This window comes from Thrips palmi, unplaced genomic scaffold (assembly GCF_012932325.1).
Source record: "Thrips palmi isolate BJ-2018 unplaced genomic scaffold, TpBJ-2018v1 HiC_scaffold_10, whole genome shotgun sequence".
In the NCBI taxonomy this organism is placed as follows: domain Eukaryota; kingdom Metazoa; phylum Arthropoda; class Insecta; order Thysanoptera; family Thripidae; genus Thrips; species Thrips palmi.
Genome location: NW_023144621.1, coordinates 1,906,565 through 1,933,483, shown reverse-complemented (window position 1 = coordinate 1,933,483; position 26,919 = coordinate 1,906,565). Strand labels below are relative to the sequence as shown.

Sequence of the window (26,919 nt, the reverse complement as noted above, 5' to 3'; positions counted from 1 at the left end):
TTGACAAGGATCAGTAACAAAAGGAGTACATGCAATAGAGTAGAGTACAGGATTCTGCGTAGCAGTTTTTGCGTGCCTACTCTACAAACTTAAGTGTGTACTCGGTATGCATCTACAAATGCATACTTAGCTGAGTACACGTCTACAGATGCATACTCAACTGAGTACACATCTGCATATGCATATTTGGATGAGTTAGGTATGCATCTGTAGGGTAGGTGTGTACTCAGCCAAGTATGCATCTGTAGATGTGTACTCAGCCAAGTATGCATCTGTAGACGCATACTGAGTACACACTTCAGTTTGTAGAGTATTTTCATCGATTAAAATAGGATTCAAAAACTCATTATCGGCCATTGTTGCCCGAAAGGGAAGCCCAACACCACTTTGCCCCGCCCCCCCTCTTTTCTCCTCTCCCTTGTTCGCCATTCTGCTGTAGTTATTCATACCATAGACTGCTCTTACATGCTACTAAAGATTTAAGTTTGTTTGAATGGGCAGGAAGATTCAAATGGACCTTTGTTTTCCAAAACCTCCCCTTACCAATAGTATTTCTGAAGATTTTCTTGAGAGCACTTTTTTGCAATGGGGTTTCGCCCCCCCCCCCCTCTCTTAGCCCCTAGATAGCCGCCTGAAAGGTATGCAAAAAGTGCTACTTCGCCCCCCGCATAGGCCGCCTCTCACAGAAAAAACCAAACGTGGTCTAGACCACACCATTGGTGTGGTCAAATGGGTGCCATTTTGACCGCATCAGTTTGTGTGGTCTAGACCAGCGGTTCCCAACCTTGGGGTCATAGTAGAATTGTTCAAAACGGTCGAAAATGCCTTTGAAAACTCGTGTTTTAGGCCGACTTTGAGAAGCAACTGCGTCTGATCCGAGGCGGTATTTCGTCCTCCCTCAGCGGGCATTTGGTCTTTGGACCTTCCTTTAGCATGTCTTTGTTACGGAGTGCGATTATCGGCCTTAGTTTGGGAGCAGTATTGTCTCAAAGTTGATGAAAACAGTATAAAATGCCTTTGAATGCCATTTTGATCCACTTTGAGACAATACTGCTCCCAAACTAAGGCCGATAATCGCACTCCGTAACAAAGGCATGTTAAGGGGGCACACCAGTGAAAATCGTCTAATTTTTGCCTTCTCTTTCATTTTATCTTAATTTTCTGCTATTCATCCCGAGTCGAATGCCGCAAACCCCACCCCGAAATTCCGATTACTTTGGCTTGTGCACATTTTTGAAGTTGCTAAAAAGGTAATTATTTATGCATATTTTTGACCAATTGTCAACGTTCAGGTTTTTCAATTGACCTTCAATTACAAAACCCTTGAAGCACCCAAACGCAGTTGAAAAGAGGAACATTTTGGCATAAACTGAACTAAAATACGTCAAAAGACGCATTTATAATCCGAAAAAAACACGTCAAATCTATGTTTTCACTTATAGGGCTTTTTCTCAAAACACCTTTTTTGAACCTTTGTGCCACTCTCACGGGCGCAAAAATTAAGATAATTTAATGCGGTTTGCGGCAAAATGTTCGTTACACTTGCGTTTATGGTCTGAACCTCGGAAATGGCCATCCCATAAATAGGACGTGAGCTGCAGCCATGAAAGTGTGAAAAAATTGGTTAAAAAATTTGTTTCTATTTTTGCCTTTTGAAAAAACAAATTCAAAATCATTCTTTTTGCATGCCCGTGGTTCAGACCATAGCCACATGTGTCCTGTTGAGAAATTTTCAAATCCCGTGCGCGAAGCTCAATCCAGAGAGGCGGAATCGTGGCAGGAGTGAGGCAAGGTCGCAGAAAAACGAAGTGCACTAGCGCTTCATCTTGCCATCGCCACCTCGCTCTCCCGTACTGATTTTCCTTTTCTTTGACATAATTTTGAGCCAAGAATAAAATATCAATCGAATACATCGGTTACTTTTCTCAGAATGATCGATTTTCGAAACCTCTGCATTTTCACTGGTGTGCCCCCTTAAAGGAACACGGTAAAAACGGAACCTGGTTTTCCCAGGAGCCCTATGGTGAAAACATAGGTGATTTCCAGGATGTTCCTGGGAAAACCAGGAACCGTTTTTACCGTGAAGGTCCAAAGACCAAATGCCCGTTGAGGGAGGACGAAATACCCCCTCGGATCAGACGCAAAGGCTGCTTAAAGTCGGCCCAAAACACGATTTTTCAAAGACATTTGAGAACGTTTTGATCAACTTTGTGGCAATACTGCTCCCAAACTAAGGCAGATAATCCACTCCGTAACAAAGGCATGCTAAAGGAAGGTCCAAAGACCAAATGCCCGTTGAGGGAGGACGAAATACCTCCTCGGATCAGACGCAGTGGCTGCTTAAAGTCGGCCCAAAACACGATTTTTCAAAGACATTTGTGGCCGTTTTGATCAACTTTGCGGCAATACTGCTCCCAAACTAAGGTGGATTATCGCACTTTGTATCAAAGACATGCTAAAGGAGGGGTCGCGTGGGGTCGCGAAATTTTTCCTGGGGGTCGCGGAAATTTTTTGTATCAAATTTGGGGTCGCGAACCGAAAAAGGTTGGGAACCGCTGGTCTAGACCACGTTTGGGCACGTTTGGTGAGGTCTAGATCACGTATGGTGTGGTCTTTCCATGCAACTGCAGTCCCGGCGACACAGGCGAGGCAGCCACACTCTAAAAAATAATATAGGATTTTGTAACGACCTTGATACAAAATTCTGTAACACGTCAGTCGGATACAAAAATTTGTATCCTTGATCCTAAATTCTGTATCACGTCAAGAATGTTACGAATTTACGAATCAGTGCTTCAAAATTCTAAAACTGATACAGAATTCTGTACTTTTCGTTTCAATATTCACAATCAGTGATATAGTTCCATGTAAAAATGCGATCTTTATGCAAATAACTGTAACTGATACAGAAAACCGTAACATATCGTTACAAGTTTACATATCGTCTGATGCAAAAATTAATAACGCAAATTTAAAGTCAAATTACGAGCTTAATTTTAACATCACAGTTGAACGGGCGAAAAGTCCTAACGTGGGGCATGGTACTCTAGAAGCTTCGGGCCAGGAACTCTAACTGTCGCGCCGCAGGGCTCGTTTCCACCACTACCTGGGCATGCAGCGTGCCCGCTCGGTGTCATCGACAGTCTGCGGCGTGTCTCCCCATACGGCGCTGTGGCGCAAGCGGTAGCATGCCGAGCAGGCAATCCGGGGGACCGGGGTTCGGTTCCGGAGTACGCAGTTCGGTTTCTCCGGGTGTTCGGGAGTACAGGAGCGACGCAGCGAATGTGTAGGAACGAACGATCGTTGAGGTTCAAATTTTGTTTTTAAAACGACAAATTTTTATGATTTTTGCATTGCAGAATTCTGTAACCGGGAAACAGTTTACCGTAACGCGTGATACAAAATTTTGTATCAGTGCTGATACAAAATTCTGTAACATTTGTAGTGGAAATTACTGCGTAACCATGTTACAGAATTTTGTATTGAAATTTTTTTGAGTGCACGCCGCCGCTGGCCGGGCGAGACGGTAATGTGGGTTGCCAACCTGCGGGTGGATGGTGCCGTCACTGTAAAAAAATTGTAGTCAAATTCCTATACATGTAGTATCATTAAATAAAGGCGATATGCTATTAACAGCCAAACTGGAAGGCATATAACTGCAAATGTCACTCATTAGCTTGGGATCTTTTTATAACACTCTACAAAAAATGTCCTGTCAACGCCGTTAATTTATTACCAATGTTTGCTGTTATGCAATTCACGGCGTTTGCTGTGAACTAGTTCACGGCGTTCACTGTGATCTCGGTTACAGTGTTCACTGTGATCTGGCCACAGTAAACGCCGTGAATTGGAGCCTGATTTGCAGTACTTCGGTGCTCATCGGCGTCAAACTCACAGTGTTTACTGGGGACCAGATCACAGTGAACACCGCGAACAAGATCACAGTGAATCCCGTGAGCAGATCACAGTAAACGCCGTGAATTGACCTACAATGAAAACTGGTAAAAAATTAACGGCATTTACAGGACATTTTCGGTAGAGTGAATGACCCCTACCTAGAGAAAAGTTTACGAAGAGATATACTAATATCGAATAGTTCGTCGGTTTGGAACGGAATGCGAAATCGTTCATATGTCTTGTCACTGATCTCCATCGCCGGAAACGTTTTGTGCCGCAACACACACACACACACTCAGAGAGAGAGAGAGAGGGACTCTAAGTTCAGCGACACCTCAGGCCACGCCCGAAACAGCTGTTGATGCTTCGCGCGCAACCGCTGCTGGGCCACCAGGTGACTCACGCCAGCTCTGCGCGCTCCCGAGCCAGAATCTATTGCGCAACGACGCGAAAAGCCGCGCGCCGCCTCCCGTCCCTTTCCCCTCGCCCGTCCAGGCTCCCCCTCCACCCCCCTCCACTCGGCGGCATCGACCCAAGGCCGCCGCAGCTCCGCCGGCTTGTTTTGCTTTGCTCGCTAGTGCGGCCGGCGCGGCCGGCGCGGCGCGACGCGGCGGACGTCCGTTCTTCACAGTGCAGGCGTGGCGAGCCAGCCAACACCATCGAGTCGACTGCCGGACGATCACAGGGCAACACCGAGCCTGCACGCCGTCGTCGGCTTCCTTCAGAGACGAGCCGTGGAGCCAACCACAGGTGTGTGTGAGTGTGTGTGAGTGTGTGTGTGTGTGTGTGTGCGCGCGCGCGCGCGCGCGTGTGTGTGTGTGTGGTGTGTGTGTGAGTGTGTGTGTTTAACGTGGTGCAATACGTTAGAAAAGTTTTCATCGCATCAATTGGTGCGATGCTGCCACTGAAAATCCAACTATGAATACAGCGTCAATTGGTGCAATGCGTTTGCATAAAGTGAAATTCCCATGCATTAGCAAAGGGCATTTTCTGGACGCTTCGCACGTGTGGTGCGATGTCCTCAATGCACTACGTTTATAGCGCCTGAAATCACAGTGTGTTACGCGAGAAAAACTAAAGCGTTACATGGTCCCGCGAGGGGGTATGCGCTCCCTGAACCTGTGTACCGACTATTACGCTATTGCGCTCTATTACGCCACAAATTAATCGGAATTTAGCTAAAATCGGCCTAAAACACACCAAAATTGATAAAATTTTGACAATTTCGGCTATGACGCGACTATTACGCGTATTATTACGCGTGCTATTACAGATAGAGTGAACCGACCATTACGCGAGTGCATACCCCCTCGTGGTCCCGTTTCATGAAGCGTTCAGTCCTTACGCCCTTCTTGGAGCACCAGAGGTCGTGCTCTTCCTCCTAAATGCATTTTAGGATGTATGCACCTTGAAGGAAACTGCCTTGAAGCGACCTTGCAGCTACGCAAGAGGGGCGTAAGATCTGGGGCGGGAGTCTTCATCGGCAAAGAGTCGACGGATCGGGACCGGACTTCGACTCTTTGCCGACACGAAAACCGAACAGCACATGTTGGAAGACAAAAGATCCGGTAGTGCTCCGAGCTCGGGAGGGCCATAAAACCATTGTGGCTCGAGCTCGCCCCCGCCGCATAAGCGGGGACCGTCGCACAAAGTCGACTCTTTGCCGGTCGACTCTTTGCCGATGAAGACTACATCCTGGATAATTTTTTTGCCAAACTTTACCGTACTTGCAAAACCAGTATCCACCGCACAGCCTACAGTATTTGAATAATCAAGGACTGCGAATCGTGTCGCGTTTCTACCAACGGCCGCCTTCCGCCCGGCAAGGCGTTGACGTGCGTACGGGACGCAGTCTTCAAAGGAGAATGACATGACTGTCATTCTTTTGAAGTGACGTTTAGGTCAAACTTTTTCTTCATCAGTGAAAGTGTCGCGGCAGCGCCAGCACGCTGGTTTCAGTATACATCGCTGGTTAGTATTTAAAATATCTTACCTCACGTTTTCCTGAAAAAAAAAAAAATGTGTTTGTCCTCTCGGGAAACCTTGGAAACCCTAAGGTTATTCTAACTTTGATTATTTTGACTTGGATTGGAGATCGGAGAGAGCACGGGCCGAAATTCTATAAGCGTCACTAGTTTCTTGATCTTTCCACTTTGAAGCCAGTGGGTGGATAGCGTCCAGGCTGTGCCAATTCGCTGAAAATCTATCGGCGTGACTTCATGCCGTTTTAGGGGCGTAAATAAAGTGTCATTCAAACAATCGTCGTGACTAAAAAAATCACATTCAACGAACGTTAATGAAAGCAGATGATACTCGTTTGGTTTTCTTATACGGGGTAGTATGCGGGCTCATTCGAAAGATAGTATTTAAAATTGTGTATGAAACAAAATACATAGACCCGAGCGAGCTGGCCGGTGTAGGTACTTTGGTACCGGTGCCGGTTTTTGGCATGACTTTTCTCAAACGCATTGTCATTCTCGCCAGATGACGGCTCTCATGTCATGCCGTTAGTCTGACCATTACGTTTTCAGTGTAAAACTGTGAGTTAATCTGATTTTGGGAACGGGCTAAATCGTTTTTCAGGAAACGCTAAGATAAGATCTTTCGAATATGGACGGAAACAGCGACATAGCTCTGCCTCACACACTGCAAGCTGTCCCTGGGATTTCCAAGCGACTCCTGGGAAAAAGTCCACTGTCAGGATAGGCCTGGGAATCACAAGCACTGCTTTTGCCGTGCAGTGGGCAGTAATTTCCCTACGAACTTCCCAGCTTACTACGCACGCGAAGTCCTATTAATGAATAAACTTGGGCTTTGCCTAGTTAACTTCCCATTTGACGAATGATTTGTAATGACGTAACTTGTCTCACGAGATAGGTCAATTTTTATATGAGTATGAGTATTCGTCTACTAAAAACTATTTTTTCTACGACGCGTCTTTTAATGTGCACGGTTAACTGTAATTTACAAGTAATTCCTTCCGCAAATCGTAATTTAACCAATCAAGTTACGGTGTGTTCCCCCTCTGGCTTCTATCTTGGTTTTCATAAAATTAGGAACTATGAACGGTTGTCCTGTGTACTGATATGCACAACTTCATTGACGACCCTTGTCTTCTTCTGTGCAGGATCCTCTGGAGCGAAGAGCCGTGTCAGCATGGCAGGAAGCGAGCCGCGCACGGCAGGGCGCAGCACGGGCGGAAGTGGCAGTAGCAGTGGCAGGTGCGAGCCAGGGAAACGCAGAACATGCGTGCTTCATTTTGTTAGTTCTTCTAATAACTTGGGATGTTCAAGACGCACTGTGCGAAAAAACTACAGTGAGTCCTGGTTATTTTTTGCCACGATTCACTGTAGTTCAGAATACATAATTTACTGTACCTGGCTACAGGATTCACGGTAACTTGTTCAGGATTTTCCGCACTCCACCTCTGTTGCACAGTAATTCTCGTAGAAGTACAGTAGATCCTGAGTAGTGAAAGCTGTACTTATCTTTACAGGATTTACTCTAGTTTTTTCGCACAGTGCATTTTCATTGAACTTTAAATGGAAAGGACAAATATGGCGAGACCAAAAGTTTTGCCAAGTTTTGGTCAGACCTGGAAGTCTTGTCAAAATTTGGTGAGACAAATATTTCTCGCCACAAAATGGTGAGACTTTTTTGCCTAATCGCTGAACAGGCCACATATGGGCCGTTTTGACTGGATTCAAACTTCTGATCTCTTTGTGGTCAGATAAAAACGTCTCGCCGTTTTGTGGCAATATGCGAGGGGTACCTCACCTCAAAAGTAGGTACTGGTCGGAGACTGCACTGAGTTTTCGCCTTGATTCAATTGAAAATTTCCCGAAATCTGTTACGAAAATGCTTCAAATAGGGCAAATTTACGTTGCTTGCTGTGCTGGCTTTTTAAGTAACCAGACTGAAAAAAGACAGTGACTTAAATCAGAGGTGCACACTGACTGGACGAAGTGAGGGACCTCTCGCACCACGTTTGGCCAAAAATTGTCAAGACTTTGAGTCTGGAGCTCTAGAGTGGCGGAAAGTGTGACTTTTGGATTTGTGTTGTTTCAATTGGTTATCCTTCGTCGATATCAAAACTCGTCTAATGCTGAGCTCTTTTCCAGGTCGAGGAACGAGCTGTGGCGCCTGCTGACGGAGTACTGCACGCCGCGTCGCGACTGCGGCGTCACTCTTCCCTCCGGACCCTGCGGACGGATCCACGTCAAAGACAAGCGCGTCCAGATCATCGTAGAGCGGCGAGAATACTTGCATAGCAGCGTTTGCTCGGACAAGGACTGTGAAACGACTGCTGAAAAAGTCTTTTACAAACATCCAGAAAAAAGAAAAGCCTTCTTGGGAGACGGAAAGTTTTGTGAACAACCAAATCCTGCTCTTGTAGCCAAAATTCAAAAGGCGCTTACAGACTTAGTAGATGAGTTTGCAAGTACTGTCAAACCAGGCAAAGAAGGAAATACTGAAGATCTACCAGTGCTCTATGAATCATGCTATCAGGGTCCTTGCGATGAACTAATCTATTTGTTGGAGTTTGGAAAAATTGGAGCTCTCGATCGTTACACAAAGGATGAATATGAAAAAGTTATGCATTGCTACCCAAGCCAAGCTATCGGGCACCACTTGTCTTTCTTCATGCATTACATAGTTCATTTTTTCATAGGAACAAAGTTGTTACTGTACAATAACGTGGAAAAGGCTCCTAAATTGCACTGGATGTACGATCATGCTTGTGGTGGTCAAACGTTCCTGCCTTACCAGCGAAAAAACTTGCGTTTGTGGATGAAAGACTTGGACGTGACGACAGAAATGTGCAAAGCGGTTTTCCGCTGCATTTACCTCTATGTTTATTTACGACGTAAATTTGAACCGGACTACAACATAGAAACTGATGACTCTTTAAAACTAGGGAATGAAGAGATTATTTGGTTGCGTTGTTTTCAACAGGGTTAACCTGTTAACATGTGTAAACTTGATAGAGCCTATTTTGAATGCACGAAAACAGGTATACAAGCAAAATGATTTGTCACGTTAATCAGTGAAATTTAAGATACGTTATATTATTGTATGGGATATCAAAATAGGCCGGCAAGTGCTGGAAATCGCTGTTTAGTAGGGCTCTAACTTTACCTGAACCTAAATCTTGACCCTTTGGGCTTGTTTTCTGACGCATAGGCGGTACAGAAGGAGTAACTTTCAGGCGAACAGAGAGGTGACATTTAATCTGCAATCTTGTTAGAGCTGCCATTAAATGTGATCCGTGCAGATAGGAATCGTACCAAAATAAATATCAATTCGTTTTCTCCTATTTTTTTTTATTTCTTTGCCCTACACGATACAAATTTAGACACTACAAATACAATTCACTCCAAGGTATAATTTACTTTTCACAATCACTGACGCTTCCTCTGAGAGCGGAAAAGAGACCGATATAAATACTCTACTCAAGGTACTTTATGTCTATCACTGGTATTTCTAATGTGATAAGTTTCATACAATTTGCTGCGGTAAAAAGGCTAGTGTGATTCCTTTAAATTATCGCATCTGTGGTAGCAATAAAAAAAAATTATCGCATTAAAAATGCTATAAGTCTCTTAGGTTTTGGCCGATCTGGGCCCAGATTATCACAGCTTTGGTGTGATAAAATGATAACTGCGCTAATAAAGCTAATGCAATACAATAAATATTGCACTTATAATGCAATAACTTTTTCATGGCTCTACCAATGCAATAAAAATGTTGTTGTTTTTTAAATGAGTCCATTATTACACTTAGAAAATCAGTGATTGCACCATGCCTTCGTTTCGAAGTGAAGGGGATTCGGCCCTGCTAAAACTAAGACTTTACTCTCTCATTCCAGAAGCGTAACATCAGTTTGATACGAGCATGAAAACATTTCGCGCTTCGAGGTTTGTGTCACGCTTGTTTGAATGTCAATCAGCCCCAAATTGGCTTTATTCGCTCACAAAGGAGCGTGACACAACGCTCAAGGGAGTGTGATTCATGCCCCCCTTAACGTGCCCACGCTCTGAAACAGACGTGACCCCCTTCTGAAGGCGTCCTGAGCCGTGGGAACATCGAGGCGCTTTGTGCGCACGCTTCAAGAAAGGGGAACGTTATTCAAGCGTAGCTGTTCGCTTTACACTCTCATCCCAGGAACGTGACGTCACGTTGAAACGAACGTGACATGTCACGTTCGTTTGAGCATTGTGTCACATTAGTTTCAATGTGAAAAAAGCTAATTATTGGCCGATTCACACCCAAACGAATGTGACGCTCGACCGAACGTGACATTTTGTGACGTTCGTTTCGACGTGACGTCACGTTCCTGGAATGAGAGTGTAGGCTTTAATGGAAACTTTGGTTTGAGACACAATCAACGAAGCCGTTCGCGCTGATACGCGGGCTTCACCGCAGTCAGTCGCCGCACGATTGCCATGCGCTTGAACTTGGCGCCACATCACTTTTATCAGTGTGGTGTCGCGAGACGGCGCTGCCGTTGGCAGTGTACGTCCATGGTGCCTTTTCAAAATATCTTATCTCGGCGTTTCCTCGAAAATGTCTTACCGATTCGTTCCCGGGATATCGCGGAAACACGCCGCATGTCGCAGGCATGTGCATTCGATCGGCGGAGTCGATTTGTGTGTGGGGTCCCAAGGGATAAAACTCCAAGTTGCAGTTTGCCTGCCTCTTAGGTAGAGGATATGGGTCAGAGAAACGCCGCGTGAGAGGAAGCCTGGGCCTGGGGGCGAGGAGGTAAACACTCGCGTAACACCCTGTCCACAAAAACCCTTTGTATTACGCGTAATACACGTAAATGTAATACCATTTCTGGATCAAATGTACCAAATTTTGGCATTTCAAGGCGGAAAAGCAGGTGTAATATCCCCGTAATACAGCTTAATACCGAGTAGTCTGTGCACAATTTCTTGAAGTCAGTGTTTACGCCCTCGCTGGTGGGTCAAAGAGTGTCCAAAACTGCGAAACGGCCACTTAAATTAGTAATAATTTTACAAATGAAACAGCAATTTTTCAACGATGTCTCGAACTAACGAACGCAAGGTCGTAGTTCACTGAAAATCTAAAGGTGAGACGCCTGGCCCTTTAAAGGCGAGATATATTTGTCTGGCCAAAAAATAGGGCCAGTTTTAAATAGTGCTGATCAGTACTGATGCGTCCGAGTTAGTCTACACTCTCAGCCTGTTATTGACTTTTTGTCCTTTGTTAAAGAGTATTTTACTCAGCGATAAAAAGTACTTTTTCATCAATATCTATGTAAGATTTCGTTCGTTATATTGACTTAAAGTCAATTTGCTATTGACAAAGAGTCAATACGCAATTGACTTAAAAAATAGTCAATAATTGATGACAATTTAGTCTTTATAGTAAACAATATTGTACATGGTTATGCAAAGGAAATACTACATATTATTGCTGCTTAAAAAACTACGTAAGCAAAGGACAAAAAGTTAATAACGGTGAGAAAAAAGTCAATACGAGTCTGAGAGTGTACGAATAGTTGCAATTTCCATTGTGCCACGGTGTGCGGCTCTAAACAGAATAAATGAATTTTTTTTAAATAGTTCGTGATTTTCAAGTCACACTGCGGACTTGATTTTTTTCTCTTTTGGCTTGTTTTTACTTCATCAAGTGCTAGTGACCATTTTCCTAGGTACTGCACAGCACATCTTTTGATTATTACCAACTTCATCGACGATCTCTGTCTTCTTCTGTGCAGGAGCCTCTAAGAGACGTGTCAGCATGCCGGGAGGCCAGCCACGCACTGGAGGGCGCAGTTCAGGCGGAAGTGGCAGTGGTAGCAGTGGTGGCAGGTGCGTAGCGTACCCGGGAAAAATGGAACATGCGTGCGTCGTTAATTTTACGAAGATCCCCTAACTTAGAGGAGTTAGAGAACTGATGAAAAAACTTTAAAATTCAAATCCCAAGGTCGTACGACTTCCCAAAGCCGTGCCCCAAGGATCTAATTATGCGGTCAGGGATGGGTTAATTTTTTTCGATTTTTACCCAAATAACACTTTTCTTACTTTAATTCGGTGATTTTAAGAGCCTTTCGGCGAAAATTCAGTCCGTTTTGATCTATCTTAACTCCTTCATGCTCAAACAGCGGTCTAAACTACCAAAAACGTCGAAAGAAAGCTAGTAGACCTCGAAAAGAATGTAGAAAATGTAACGGTACGAACCCGCCCTTGTTGAAACGGTCAACGGAACATGGCCCAAGAGTAAAAGTGCGTCTTCTTTCCAGGTCGAGGAACGAGCTGTGGCGCCTGCTGACGGAGTACTGCACGCCGCGACGCGACTGCGGCGTCACTCTTCCTTCCGGACCCTGCGGACGAATCCACGTCAAAGACAAGCGCGTCCAGATCATCGTAGAGCGGCGACAATACTTGCATAGCAGCATTTGCTCGGACAAAGACTGTGAAACGACTGTAGAACAAGTCTTTTACAAAAATCCTGATAAGAAAAGACCTGTATTTTCAGACGGAAAGTTCTTTGGACAGTCAAGCCCTGCCCTTGTAGCCAAAATTGAAAAGGCTTTTACAGACTTAATAGATGAGTTTGCAAGTACAGTCAAACCAGGCAAGGAGGAAAATACGGAAGATCTGCCTGTGCTTTATGAATCATGCTGCGCGGGTCACTGCGATGATCTTATCTATTTGTTGGAGTTTGGAAAAATTAAAGCTCTTGATCGTTACACAAAGGAAGAATTTTCAGAAGTCATGAGTTGCTACCATGGTGGCCAAGCTGTCGGGCACCACATGTCTTTCTTTATGCATTATATAGTCCATTTCTTCATAGGAACAAAGTTGTTATTGTACAATAACGTTGAGCAGGCCCCTAAATTACACCGGATGTATGACAGTGCTTGTGATGGTCAAACGTTCCTGCCTTATCAGCGCAAAAACTTGCATTTGTGGATGAAAGATTTGGACGTTACGACAGAAATGTGCAAAGCGGCCTTCCGCTGCATTTACCTCTATGTTTATTGGCGACGTAAATTTGAACCGGACTACAACATAGAAACTGATCGTATTTTAGAATTAGGGAATGGGGAGCGCATTGGCTTCTGGTGTTTTAGCTCTTCTTAAATCACACACAGGTGGTACATGCCAGCCCTAGTTCGCGGCCATAGGCTTGCATGGTTGATGCTGGTTGATACTTAGATAGTTTTTTGTATGAATTGCGGTTTGAATATTTCCTATCTTGATGTTAGCGGAAAGGCGGTGATAATTCGTAGCTCAATCATTAACGGAGATGTGACTGTTCCATGTTTTTGCCGCCTTTTCTGTTTGTTTTCTTTTTCGCAAATCGGTATGATTTGTATGGACGGACATGAATGTACGGACAGTTGCACCTAACGGCGTTAAATGAATCAGTATGTTAACTGTAAATAAGAATTAAAAGAGTTTTTTCAAATTTTAAGTCCCATTCATAACTATTTTTTCGTGTCTCTTTAACATGAACAGCAATTCGCACGTCTATAATTGACGCAAACAAACGCCGTAAAACCACACGATGGGTGTTTGTTACACTCTCAGCTGTTTACTGACTATTTCTCATTTGCAGACGCATTTCTGTAAGCAACCATAATACTTAGTATTTTTTGTCAGTTTTACTTAGCAATTACTAATTACTGTACTGATATTACAGTTTTCTTTGTAAATTACAAAGAAATTTTTAAGTATTTAAGAACAAAATACTAAGTATTATGGTTGCTTACAGAAATACGTCTGCTAATGAGAAATAGTCAGTAAACGGCTGAGAGTGTATGAGCTGCAGCTGCGACATCCGGTATTCCTGCTTCTCTGTTACGGAGGTTTAACATTGTATTACGAATGCGGTTTTGTTCCTTATTGGGGGCACAGAAAGATTAGGTTATATTGCACGGGCATTCCCCTGCACTGAAACCGAGAGTGTGGTGAAGCTACCACATTTGGCTGTGGTGAGACCTTAAGTGTGGTTACCGCATTCTACCCCACGTACAAATGTGGTAAGAATTACACCCCTTTAAATAAGTGGTGCACAAGCCTATAACTTAGCCGTTACCTCGTGTATTGGGTGGTCAAGACCACCCTTTTATGTGGTATGGAGGTCTGACCACATATTTGCTGTGCACTCTAAATGTCTTTACGAAGAAATTTCCCATATTACGAAGGAAATGGCGCAAGCATAATACGAAGGTGGTTTTTCTTTGTATTGCGAAGGTTCTTCTTTGTATCTTACAATGAAAAAGCTAAAAAGATTCGTATTACGAAGGAATATTGCTTCGTATTATGCTTGCGCCGAATTCACTGTAACATACGAATAATATAGGTCAAATTTGATCCAGGAAGCGGAAGAAGGGAATAACTTGACTTATCCCCAAATTGAGTTTTTATTTTATTATTGTGCCTTAGAATGGTTTACATCATTACACCAAATTATTTGACTGAATTCCAAGCAGTTTAGGAAAAAATCCACATGGAAAAAGGGTATAACTCAACTTAAGGGGGCAATACACTGAAAATGGCCCAAAACTGAGTTGTTTGATTGCTTCCATACGCGTTGTTGTGCGTTGTTTAAACTTTTCATGTGTCAAGGCCTTACAAAAAGAAGCATTTTAAGCCCAGAATGGCGTCGATCAGACGACAGGGAGCGGAGCAGCGCCCAATCAAATTTTCGGCAAAAGTCGAACTGGCGGGCATCCCTCAATCCGCAAAAATGTAGATATCTCAACCCCGTTTGCGCCAAAATGAAGGTAATTGAAGCGGCTATAGCGTGAACTAGGATTATGAACATCGAACAATCAAAAGTACAAAAATTTACGAAAAAACCTGTTTTGAACATTTTTACAAAATCTTCAAAAAGTGTTTTTGGATGAAATTTTGTACTTTGGGTTGCTCGATGTTCATAATCCTAGTTCACGCTATAGCCGCTTCAATTACCTACATTTGGGCGCAAACGGGGTTGAGATATCTACATTTATGCGGACTGAGGGATGCCCGCCAGTTCGACTTTTGCCGAAAATTTGATTGGGCGCTGCTCCGCTCCCTGTCGTCCGATCGACGCCATTCTGGGCTTAAAATGCTTCTTTTTGTAAGGCCTTGACACATGAAAAGTTTAAACAACGCACAACAACGCGTATGGAAGCAATCAAACAACTCAGTTTTGGGCCATTTTCAGTGTATTGCCCCCTTAACCCCTTTTACGGTCTAAATTTCATTGGAAAATGGAGATAACTCAACCTTAGTCGACATGAGTCCGTTTGACAAATTGGGAAAAGGATATAACTCAACTTGTGTTTTTATGGATCTAGTGTAAAAAGAATCAACTCAACTTACCCCCCCCCCCCTTAATTTTAAATTTCAAGTTGGAAAAAAGAGCTAAGTCCAAAAAAAAACACCAGAGTAACATACACTTTATGCAGACTATTGTTCCACTTGACTTGTCTCCAAATTCCACTTTGTTTAGGAAATATAAGGTGAGCTGACTCTGTTTTCCATTTCAACGGAAAGTGATAAGTCGCAGAAATCCTCTACGGAGTGACCTTACACTTTTGATTTGTTTTCCAAAATTTTACTAATGCTTTTTGAAATTATTAACATCTGCAACATTCATTTGTTTTGTTTTAGTTTTCCCTGCTAACAGTTTTTTGTTTCTCCTGAAAAATGGCCAAAATTGAGTTATCCCCTTTTTCCGCTTCCTGGATCAATTTCATTGTAAGACATTTAGAGTGTGGTATTCGCCATGAATTTTTTTGTGGTATTATGCTAACCACTGATTTTAAGGGGTATTGACCGCATTTCCACGTGTGGTAAATTTGGGTAACCACAGTTTGGCGCCTAGCACACATTATCTGTAGTCTGATAACCAGGCTTCGAAGGACAGTGTGCATGTTTATGATGAATGAACGATGTATGGGAAAGTCAAGTTTTGTGTACGGTCGCATGAATTTCGGCCACAAGGTTAAGGAGGAAGAACTAGAGAGACCCTTCCATGTTCTTCATTTTATTGACGATTATTTAGCACAAGTGACAAAGTGAGTGTTTTAGCCCTGGGCAAACCCGAACCATATGCATAAAGCTTAATTGTTTAATTCCCGAAAACCGACAAGAGTAAAATTGGTCTCAGTTGCTAAGACACCACTAAGCAGAAAAACAAATGCCAATTGCCAATATTAGATAAATCATACACCGTAGTTAAATATTCCATTTCTGAACCACAACCTTACAATTTAATTGGATGAAACCGAAATTACCATTTAACTGAGACAGACCCAGTTTCCTTCTTCTCCACATATACAGAGTCTTCACTAACAAGTGGAGAGTCACAATCTTCCAGAAATACCCAGGGAGAGAAGATTTTACAACAACGTTATGCTCTCACAATCTTCCAGAAATACCCAGGGAAAGAAGATTTTACAACAACGTTTTGCTCTTTAAAAGTAGGAGTCTTTCCTCCACGCGGTCAAAAGACACTCTCTGTCATACACAATCACTACTTAAAAACCGAAAAAGCGTTCCGGGTTGCGGCGATCTCTTCCAAGTTCCCCAGCGACGTTTTCTTGTGTTTGGGACTGACGGCGATTCGCGTGAGCTCGGTGTGAATCTCCTCCATCTCGTCTAGAAGTTTCTGCCAAATATAGAATGCGTGACAAATTTAGTGATACGCTCTGTAATAATTGAAGACCAAGGCACTTCTCACATTAACACACTAAATTACTATGCAGTATTTTGAGTATGATCTTTTCACAAAGCTGTGCATTCGCTTCAAAGTGCACGAAAAAAATGCGTATTAACGCACATTTGGGAGCGCAGTTACACTGATAGTTCTAATGTGATAAGTTTCATACAATTTGCTGCGATAAAAAAAGGCTAATGTGATTCCTTCAAATGATCTCATTTGTGGCAGCAATAAAAAATTATCGCATTAAAAATGCAACAAGTCTCTTATGTTTTGGCCGGTCTGGACCCAGATAATCACCGTTTTGGAGTGATAACATGATAACTACGCTAACAGAGTGATAAATGCGCTAATGCAATACAAAATTTAACGCACTTACAATGCACTAACTTCATCATGGCGCTACTAATGCAATAAAAATGTTACTGCTGTTCAAATGAGTTCATTATTACACTCTTCTTCTTGCGCTGTTGTGAAGGAAGAAGAAAAAGGAAGGCATGAAGGCAAGAAAGGAAGAAGAAGAACAAGAAGAAGAACAAGAAGAAGAAGAAGAACAACAACAACACTCTAAATGTCTCACGAAGAAATTTCCCATAATACGAAGAAAATGGCGCAAGCGTAATACGAAGGTGGTTTTTCTTCCTATTACGAAGGTTTTTCTTTGTATCTTACAATGAAAAAGCTAAAAAGATTCGTATTACGAAGGAATATTGCTTCGTATTATGCTTGCGCCGAATTCACTGTAACATACAGGGACATTCCATGTGAAGTCAACCAGGCCTTAGCCACCATGGGCTCCGATCCGGTTCTTGTTTTCAGGGTTTGTTACCCCTATGGTCCCATGAAATAATCGGTACTTGGTTTGGGGTCCGGCCCCCCAGGGGCTGGGCTATGGCCAATTTACTTTTTTGCTAAATATTGAAACAACGCAACTTTGGAGGGCAATATCTCAGCAACCATTGGTCGTAGGTCAAATCCGAGACCAGATTTGGAAAGAGGATGAAAAACTGAATCTTTTTTGTCTTTGAAGTTTTTATGTCCAAAAACTTTTTATAACTTTAAAACTTTAGTGAAATTTTCAAATTTGCGCCATTTCCTAGATCCTCAACCGATTTTGACCAATCTGAGCTTAAAAGATAGCTTAAACCCTTCCCTAAACGAAAATGTTAACCAAAAAATGTGTTCGGCTTCGTTCCCGAGAACGAGCCATTTTCGTGAACCCCTGCAACCACGTATTTCACCAAATTGTAGTGACGGCCGCACTTGATATCACACTGGACGCTCTCTTAGGTGTTTCGGCTCAAAGCAAGCTTCCGGGTCACTTTTCTAAGGTCAGGGGACCCAAGCGCCTGTCAGGTAGGCCAACAACCAGCAGACCTGCAACGCATGTGACGACTGATGTGACAACTAGTGACGACAGGATGGCCTACGTTGCCCCGAGTGCGACAGGCAGCGCGCTCTGGGCGGTCGGGCGAGTACTACACCCTGACAACCCGCCGTGATATTTTACAGGTGGGGGTGGGTGTTGTAAGTTATTGTTGCTCGGCAGGGTAGGGGATGTTTCAGGCGTTTGGGTAAACATACATGTTTGAGTTCTCTTTGAAAGTCTTATGGTGGTTTTGTACTTGTACTCCCCCGATTTTGCTTTCGTGTTAAAGAAGAGCTTAGCTATAGCCAAAGAAAAGTATCTTCTTGGTATGCCTTTAGATTAATGCCAAAATGCCGTTAAAGCGCGCTGTTAAGTCTGCTGTAAAGCATAAAGAAAAGTTTCTACTTTAACTATAGCTATACCTAAATAAAAATATCTTCTTTAACACAACTAACCTCTATCTTCAATGTTATTGACTATGGTATGCCTTCAGATTAATTCCAAAATGCTGTTGAAGCGTGCTGTCGAATCTGCTGGGACTGACAAAGAAAACTCAAACATGTATTTTTACCCGAAGGCTGACTGAAACGCCTGAAACATACCCTACCCTGCCGTGCAACAATAACTAACAACAACAACACCCACCTCCACCTGTAGAAATCACGGCGGGGTGGCGGGGTGTAGTACTGGTCCGATCGCCCAGAGCGCGCTGCCTGTCGCACTCTCCAGGGGCAAGGCAGGCCACCTTGTCGTCACTAGTGCGTTGCAGGTCTGCTGTTTGTCGGCCTCCCTGACAGGCGCTTGGGTCCCCTGACCTTAGAAAAGAAACCCGGAAGCTTGCTTTGAGCCGAAAACACCTAAGAGAGCGTCCAGTGTGGTATCGAGTGCGGCCGTTACTACAATTTGGTGAAATACGTGGTTGCAGGGGTTCACGAAAATGGCTCGTTCTCGGGAACGAAGCCGAACACATTTTTTGGTTAACATTTTCGTTTAGGGAAGGGTTTAAGCTATCTTTTAAGCTCAGATTGGTCAAAATCGGTTGAGGATCTAGGAAATGGCGCAAATTTGAAAATTTCACTAAAGTTTTAAAGTTATAAAAAGTTTTTGGACATAAAAACTTCAAAGACAAAAAAGATTCAGTTTTTCATCCTCTTTCCAAATCTGGTCTCGGATTTGACCTACGACCAATGGTTGCTGAGATATTGCCCTCCAAAGTAGCGTTGTTTCAATATTTAGCAAAAAAGTAAATTGGCCATAGCCCAGCCCCTGGGGGGCCGGACCCCAAACCAAGTACCGATTATTTCATGGGACCATAGGGGTAACAAACCCTGAAAACAAGAACCGGATCGGAGCCCATGGTGGCTAAGGCCTGGTTGACTTCACATGGAATGTCCCTACAAATAACATAGGTCAAATTTCATTGGAAGACATTTAGAGTGAAGAAGAACAAGAACAAGAAGAAGAGAAAGAAGAAGAAGAAGAAGAAGAAGAAGAAGAAAAAAGGAATGCATACCTCCAGGGCACGCGGGGGGCGCATCGTGCGCATGCTCTCCATCTGCGCCTCCACCAGCCCCTCCACGACGCCGGCGTGGACGAGCAGGAGTTGCTGGCGGAACCAGTTGACCCCCGGGCAGACCGCGTCGCTCACGGCCAGCAGATCCCGGCAGTAGGCGGCCACACGCCGCGACTCGGCTGCAACGCCAAGTCTGGTAAACCAACCACCGCGGCACTTCGTTGGGATGGGGTTTTTGCCCCCCCCCCCCACCAAGCCGCCTCTGGATCCGCCTCTGCTTCCTTCAGGCCGGCAACTACAAAGTGTTACACACACTGAATGTGAGTGATCATCTGACATAACAACGTATGTTCATGGGGAATCCCATAGTAGATACGCTGTTATGACCGATAGCTAGACACGTTTAGGTAGGATTTTGTACGTCGTGACGCACGATTTTAAACCTGCGTGACGTTTGGCACGCGGCGTGGGCAGAGAGTACGAGTTGTTTTCAAGCCCTAACATTAAGCTGAAAAGCACGAATGTGCATAATCGTGAACTTTTACTGTGGTTTATAGTGCAGTGCAAACCTGGAGTCAATGTCGCCTTGAGGACGAGCACCCCGTCCAGTTCGACGATGGCCTTCTTGGCTTGCAGCACCAGGCTGTGGGTGGGGTGCAGGGGCCCGCGGGGCCACAGGGCGTCGTGGATGAACTGCTCCCACACCTTCAGCGGCACCTGTCAGAGTAAAGCATCCAGAGTCAAAAACCACTGAGAAAGCGGATGTCTCACACTGTCCTTCGAAGAGTGGTACAGCCTACAGATAATGTGTGGTAGGCGCAAAACTGTGGTTACCCAAATTCACCACACGTGGAAATGCGGTCAATGCCCTTAAAAATCAGTGGTCAACAAAGCACCACATGTAATTTCATGGTGAATACCACAGCAAACATGTGGTCAGTCCTCCGTACCTCATAAAAGGGTGGTCTTGACCACGCAATACATGAGGTAACAGCTAAATTATAGGCTTGTACACCACTTATTTGACGGGGTGTACTTCTTACCACATTTGTACGTGTGGTAGAATGCGGTAACCACACTTTTGGTCTCACCACAGCCAAATGTGGTAATTTCACCACACTTTCGACTTCAGTGCACACTCTCAGACTGTTATTGACTTTTTGTCCATTGTTAAAGAGTATTTTACACAGCAATAAAGAGCACTATTTCCTCAGCAATTTCATTCGTGATATTGGCTTGAAGTCAATTTACTATTGACAGAGAGTCATACGCAATTGTCTTTATGCTGAACAATATTGTACATGGTTACAAAGAAAATACTACATATTATTGCTGTTTAAAAAACTACGAAAGCAAAGGACAAAAAGTCAATAATGGTGAGAAAAAAGTCAATACGAGTCTGAGAGTGCAGACTGTTCCAACAAATAACCCTTCAGATTCTCAGTCGTGGTCAAAAGAGAAACCCGTATGTCCCTGAAAAGCAAAACCAGGATGTATAAAATATCCGATGTCACGAGCGAAAATCCACTCGGATTATTAGTTTCTGTTACCGATGTGCTCTCCGCATTGCGAACAAACCTTATTTTTCACGAGCTTGCCTAAAGAGTTCGCAAGGTTTTAAGAGTGCTGAGCAGGGCACCTTGCCTGAGCTGGAGCGCAGCATCCGTCTGAGGTTGTTGGACCAACAAATTTCAATCTAAACTTTTACGACTCTACTAATTTAGTGCGGTCTCACACAATGTTGCGCATGCGTTGTTTTCGTTCAACCTTGTGCTCAATGTCGCACAAGTGCATGTTTAAAATTGTGAGAGATCAGATTCAAAAATTGTCCAACACATTTAGTGAGTCCCTCAAGAAAGGCATTAAACGAACAGGTAAATGCATCCCCCACTGCAAGAAAAAGTGTGAATAGTACAACAAATGTACAACAAAAACTGTACAACAAAAGTCCAACAGGGATTGTAGAAAGTACAACGAGAATTGTACAAACCACAACGAGGCCCTGGACTGCACAGCAATCTCTAAGCCGGATCCATTGTACTTTGTACAACAATTACTGTACTTTGACAGTACAATAAATTCGTGATAAAAAATTTGCCAGAAATTTGTGTACTTTTGTTGTGGTTTTTTTCTTGCAGTGCCGGAAGTCGGTCCGAACCTTTGCCGTGCTACCGACGTAGTTCTCCAGCCGTTTCTCCAGTCTCTTGGCCTGAGCTTGGGCCCCTTGGGCGCCTCCTCCGGTGGCATCGAGCGAACCCGTTTCCCCGCAGCCGCTGCAGGACCAACTGTTCTGCATATCATGGATCGTCACTGGGAAGGCCTTTTTCTTCTTGCCTACAACAGAACGCAGACAATGAAAGCTGGTGTTGGCAGATTCTCTTCATTTTGAAGGCAAGCGCAATGTCAGTTTTCAACTTAACGAGTCAAATTTCACGACCTTAAGAGTTGTGGATGGACAGGTAACATTGCATACATTAGAACCAGAATCGTGAGAAGTTAAACGAGGCATGAATTCGGACGTGCCACCCCTTTCTCCCATGAACAAATTCCCAATTTATCTTTTTCCAAAACATTGTTGTCCGAATGCACTGTGGGAAAAAATCACAGCAAATCCTATAGTGATTAGTACAGCTGTCACTGTAGTTCAGAGTACAGGATTTACTGTACCTTTTTACAGGATCTACTGTACTTTGTACGGAATTTACTGTTACCACAGGAGTGGAGTACGGAATATCCTGTACCAGGTACAGTAATTGCTGTAACCAGGTACAGTAAATACTGTGTCCTGAACTACAGTAAATCCCGGCAAAAAAATTAACGGGATTTACTGTGGTTTTTTCGCACAGTGTGGTTTGGTTCGCAATATTTCTTTCCCAATCAGCGTGTTTAAGACCCCTGAGTGAGAATGGAAGAGTCTTGACCAATACCTAATTTTGGGCGAGGTGCGCTTTGTCACTCAAGTTTGGGTGCGGATTTTTCTATCACCCACAGCTCGGCGAGAGGGTTTCCTCGCCCAGATACGGGTGACAGAGGGTGCGTATTAGCTGCCTACGAGAAGTATTATCACGGATGAAATGATCCCTACCCAAATTTGGGCAATAAAAAATACCGCACCCACTTTCGTCCTGATTTAATCAGTAATACGACACTCTCAGTGTCGGTAACTACACTCTAAATATGGGGTGCCCAGAAACTGGGTGCCTTTGTCGCCCGCCCCACTTTTTAGGGTGCCAAATGTCGCCCAGTTCCTGGGCACCTTTGTCACCCAGTCTCGGGGTGGACAAACCATTAAAAAACCTGCCTTCACACATGGCTCAGCAGCGACTGAGGTGCCGAAGGTGCCCAAAATCTAGGCACCTTAGTCGCCCAGGATCTAGACACCTGAGCATGCTCTACCATGGGAGGGGGCCGGTTACTGTATGATTTGTCCACCCCGAGACTGGGCACAAAGGTGCCCAGAAACTGGGCAACATTTGGCCCCCAAAAAGTGGGGCGGGCGACAAAGGCGCCCAGTTGCTGGGCACCCCATATATAGAGTGTACTCACCGCTGCACGCTGCACAGCACCAGGCCTCCAGGTGCAGCCCCCGCTGACTGGGGTCGCGGCAAAGCTCGCACTGGCACAGGAAGTTCCAGGCCAGCGTCTGGGCGCGCCGCTTGACTGAGCCCAGCAGGAAGTTGTGCAGGTAGGCGAGTGTGAGGTGCTCGCCGCGCGCGATGTTCCTCGACGCCCCCAAAGACGTACTCCGTGCTGCCGGCGGCCGGCCCCGGGGGGCCGCCCCGCGCTGCCAGACGAGCACGTCCGTGTTGGGGCAGCACGAGTGCTCCAGCAGCGCATGCCGGCGAAGACCGCCGTCTCCTGTGAAAAAAAATCCCAATATCGTAACAGTCGGGAAACAGGTTTAGTGCGTAAACAGCCCCCCCCCCCCACACACACGCATACCCCCGCTCTGAAGCGGGCCTGAAACAAAAAAAAACCACTGAGGGGGTTTCAGAGTAACTTATCGGCCTTTCAAGAGCAGGAATAAAATGCCAGGCAAATAAACAGCTCAAAGAGCTTGATAAAAAGCTTTGAAAGACTAGACTTTTACCAAGCAATTCAGACGCCTTGCACACACCCTTTGAAGAGTAATTTAAAAAGAGATGAGAAAGCGGCTCACTATGAGGCATTTTTTTTAAGAAGTCCGATCGTGGAAAACGACCGATGCCGATTTCCTCCATTTTTTGGTCAAAGGTAGTCCCTTTTGGGGCTAAGAAAAGGGCCCCAAATTTTTTGGGCCAAATATGCACCGTTCGACTCTATGGGCAATTTTCGTTTTTTCTGACAACTTTTCACATGATATGGCCAAAATTGAAAACTCACCTTTCTGAGGCCTCTATGCACTCGATTGAGCTCTAAATGTGGTATCTTATGTAAAAACACGCGAGGAAAACGAATCCGGTGCCCGTTCGTTGATAGGACAACCCCCAAAAGATTTATGACTGTTTTTCAGGTTTTTTAGTGGTTTTTACTTTTCTTGGGGTTTTGGTGTTCGGCATCGATTTTCGCCAATCCGATAAGTGGGTTTTATAGATAAAGGGCCAATCTATCATATTTCGAGATAAAAAGTTTGTGTACGCTGCGTGAAAGCATGGCGCTGCAAAATTGAAAAACCGTCATTTCGGAGTTTTAGATCAATAAGCCCCTTTCCGTGCCGTCTCCGCCCCATATTTAGTCTTAATATTGTCCCAAGTGATTCAGAGTTGGTGTGAAATTTCACCCCTGTAGCTCAAGAGTTTGGAAATGGCAGCTTTCTAAAGTTTTGCAATCACGTAAGGCATTTTTTTAAAAATAGAATTGCGGTAAATGTGAAGACTTGTCACAGATCGGGGTTTAAAAAGGGTAGATGAGTGCGTCAAAGTTCTCTGAGCGTAATTTTGGACAAGGAATCCGATTTTGCTGGTACGAAGACCCTAGGTGTACTCTAAAAATACGTTTTTTTGCAAACCACATAAAAAGGCCTTTTTTCCGACTTCAGAGTTCGCCTAGGGTCTTCGTACCAGCAAAATCGGATTCCTTGTCCAAAATTTCGCTTAGAGAACTTTGACGCACTCATCTATCTCATTTATTACCCGATCTGTGACAAGTCTTCACATTTACCGCAATCCTACTTTAAAAAAATGCCATACGTGATTGCAAAACTTTAGAAAGCTGCCATTTCCAAACTACTTGAGCTACAGCGGTGAAATTTCACACCAATTCTGACATCACTTGGGACAATATTTAGACTGAATATGGGGCGGAGACGGTCACGCGAAAGGGGGTTTTATCTGCTCTAAACTACCCAGAAATGAGGGTTTTTTCAATTTTTGCACCGCCCTGCTTTTCACGCGGCGTACAAAAACTTTTTATCTCGTAGTATGATAGATTGGTCCTTTATCTATAAAATCCACTCATCGGATTGGCGAAAATCGATGCCGAACACCAAAACCCCAAGAAAAGTAAAAACCACTACAAAACCTGAAAAACAGTCATAACATCTTTTCGGGTTGTCCTATCAACAAATGGGCACCGGATTCGTGTACCTCACGTGATTTTACATAAGATATCACATTTTGAGCTCAATCGAGTGCATAGAGGCCTCAGAAAGGTGAGTTTTCAATTTTGGCCATATTATGTAAAAGTTTTCAGAGAAACGAAAATTGCCATAGAATCTGAACGGTGCATATTTCGGCCCGAAAAAATTTTTGGCCTTTCTAAGACCCACAAGGACTACCTTTGACCAAAAAATGGAGGAAATCGGCATCGGTCGTGTTCCACGATCGGACTTCTTAAAAAAAATGCCTCTATGTCATGCCTGTTTTGAGACGAGACCTTTCTCGCACGTCAATTTTGACGCATGGCTTCTTGTCAAATCAGAATGAGACCGTATACGTCAAATCGTTATTTTATAAGTTTGGAACGATGATATTGTTGATACAAGGTTTTAAAACAATTTAAACAAACAAAATTCTCTGAAGAGAAATAACACACGCACACTTCATAAGCAAAACACGTCCTTTGTAATTCGAAACGATTCACCTCAACGTCGCGTAGAGTGATGCATCCTATGGATCAATTCTTGCAGTGTACCTCACCTTCCGGCCCAAGCCTGCACTGCAGCTGTTCGAGTTGATGAAGCAGATTCCGGCCCCACGGCGAACGGCTTCAGCGGTCAGCCACTTGAGTCCAGCCACGTCCCGAATCCAACTGACCGCGGCATCGCAGTCCTTCTTGAATTCCTGTAGTGCACCATCAGGAGGGCAGAGATCCTCATCTAGGAACAGAAGCAGGCAGTAATTTAAAACAAGGTAAAATATGGCAATTCACAGAATTTATTGAATCAACTCTGCAAACTGAAATGTGTGCATGGCACGCTCTATTTGGAGCATGCCAAGAGGCACGCTTTAAATTGGAGCGTGCTTGCCAGGCACGCTTTAAATTAGAGTGTGCTTACCAGGCACGCTCTAAACTAAAGCGTGCCTGCCAGGCACACTCTATTTTAAAGCGTGCTTAGCAAGCTCACTCTAAACTACAGCATGGACGGGACGGCAACCACTAAATATGTACTAATGCAAAGTTTCTATTTTATACTTCAGGGAGGGAAGCAACATTTTAAGTCTTGTTTGTGCTGAGATGTGTTTTACGTCAACAAAGCTTCTCCGCTGTTTTCACAACTATTGATGTATAAAATGCGAACTTGAAATGTTGCTTCCTTAAAGTATAAAATGGAAACGTTGCATTAGTACATATGTATTAAATAATTAAAAAATAAAAACCATTACGAGCATTCAGGAGTGTGGTTGCTGTAGTTTAGAGTGAGCTTGCTAAGCACGTTAGAGTGTGCCTGGCAGGCACGCTTTAATTTAGAGCGTGCCTGGTAAGCACACTCTAATTTAAAGCGTGCCTGGCAAGCACGCTCCAATTAAAAGCGTGCTTCTTGGCATGCTCCAAATAGAGTGTGCCATGCACACATTTCAGTTTGCAGAGAAATTGCGCAATTTTTGAAGGCACCGCTGTCTTTTGAAGAACAGCGAAAGATTGAATCAATATTACTCAAGGTTTTTTCGTGAATTTAAGAAGAATCTTCGAGGGTCTTCGAGAATGTACGGAGAACCTCCCTGTTTTTTGAAGTCTTTCCGTGAATTTTCGAATATTCCTTTGTCAACCGTTTTGCAAAGGACAGCGGTGCCTTCAAATGCGGAGATTAATTTTATACTGATTGACTCTAATTTTATCCAACACCACACTGACTTGACTAAAAGGACGCGGCCAAACAAGCGAACAAGCTTTTTCTAGAACTGGGTGAGATAGGGATGGGATGGTCGGGGTCAAATTTTCAAATGCTTTCCCTTTTTTAAAAACAAGAGGGGACTGTTAGCGATTTGTGACGATAGCTGTTGACATTCAGGCATTCTGTTAGGTTGGTACT

At 44.0% G+C, this 26,919-nt stretch overlaps 2 protein-coding genes across 4 annotated transcripts; one reads left to right on the top strand and one right to left on the bottom strand.

The window, feature by feature from the left end:
* The first annotated feature begins 4,486 nt into the window (after positions 1–4,486).
* Positions 4,487–13,347, top strand: LOC117654291. 3 transcript variants are annotated; one of them, XM_034400821.1, is made up of 4 exons: positions 4,487–4,647; positions 5,820–5,868; positions 7,025–7,118; positions 8,019–9,214. In XM_034400821.1, exons 3-4 carry the CDS (start codon positions 7,054–7,056, stop codon positions 8,857–8,859), a joined length of 906 nt encoding a protein of 301 aa, XP_034256712.1. In that variant the 5' UTR covers positions 4,487–4,647; positions 5,820–5,868; positions 7,025–7,053; the 3' UTR covers positions 8,860–9,214. The 3 variants fall into 3 exon arrangements, with proteins under 3 accessions (XP_034256712.1, XP_034256710.1, XP_034256711.1); XM_034400819.1 differs by lacking the exons at positions 5,820–5,868; positions 7,025–7,118; positions 8,019–9,214 and adding exons at positions 11,645–11,738; positions 12,170–13,347; XM_034400820.1 differs by lacking the exon at positions 5,820–5,868.
* A 2,559-nt stretch (positions 13,348–15,906) lies between these two features.
* Positions 15,907–23,193, bottom strand: LOC117654302. Its single transcript, XM_034400876.1, has 5 exons — positions 23,016–23,193; positions 21,628–21,803; positions 20,039–20,186; positions 19,470–19,648; positions 15,907–16,536 (listed from the first exon to the last, which is right to left on the bottom strand). The coding sequence occupies exons 2-5, from the start codon at positions 21,763–21,765 to the stop codon at positions 16,402–16,404; spliced, it is 600 nt and encodes a 199-aa protein (XP_034256767.1). The 5' UTR covers positions 21,766–21,803; positions 23,016–23,193; the 3' UTR covers positions 15,907–16,401.
* Positions 23,194–26,919: the final 3,726 nt, after the last annotated feature.

Bases quoted from the DNA above. Each gene is read 5' to 3' on its own strand.
- LOC117654291 (XM_034400819.1), top strand. From the start codon at position 11,668: ATGCCGGGAGGCCAGCCACGCACTGGAGGGCGCAGTTCAGGCGGAAGT. The intron at 11,739-12,169 runs GTGCGTAGCGTA...TCTTCTTTCCAG, and splicing joins AGTGGTAGCAGTGGTGGCAG to GTCGAGGAACGAGCTGTGGC.
- LOC117654302 (XM_034400876.1), bottom strand. From the start codon at position 21,765: ATGCAGAACAGTTGGTCCTGCAGCGGCTGCGGGGAAACGGGTTCGCTC. The intron at 20,187-21,627 runs GTTCGGACCGAC...TTACTCTGACAG, and splicing joins ACGTCGGTAGCACGGCAAAG to GTGCCGCTGAAGGTGTGGGA. The intron at 16,537-19,469 runs GTATGCATTCCT...TATATTTGGCAG, and splicing joins GCCCCCCGCGTGCCCTGGAG to AAACTTCTAGACGAGATGGA.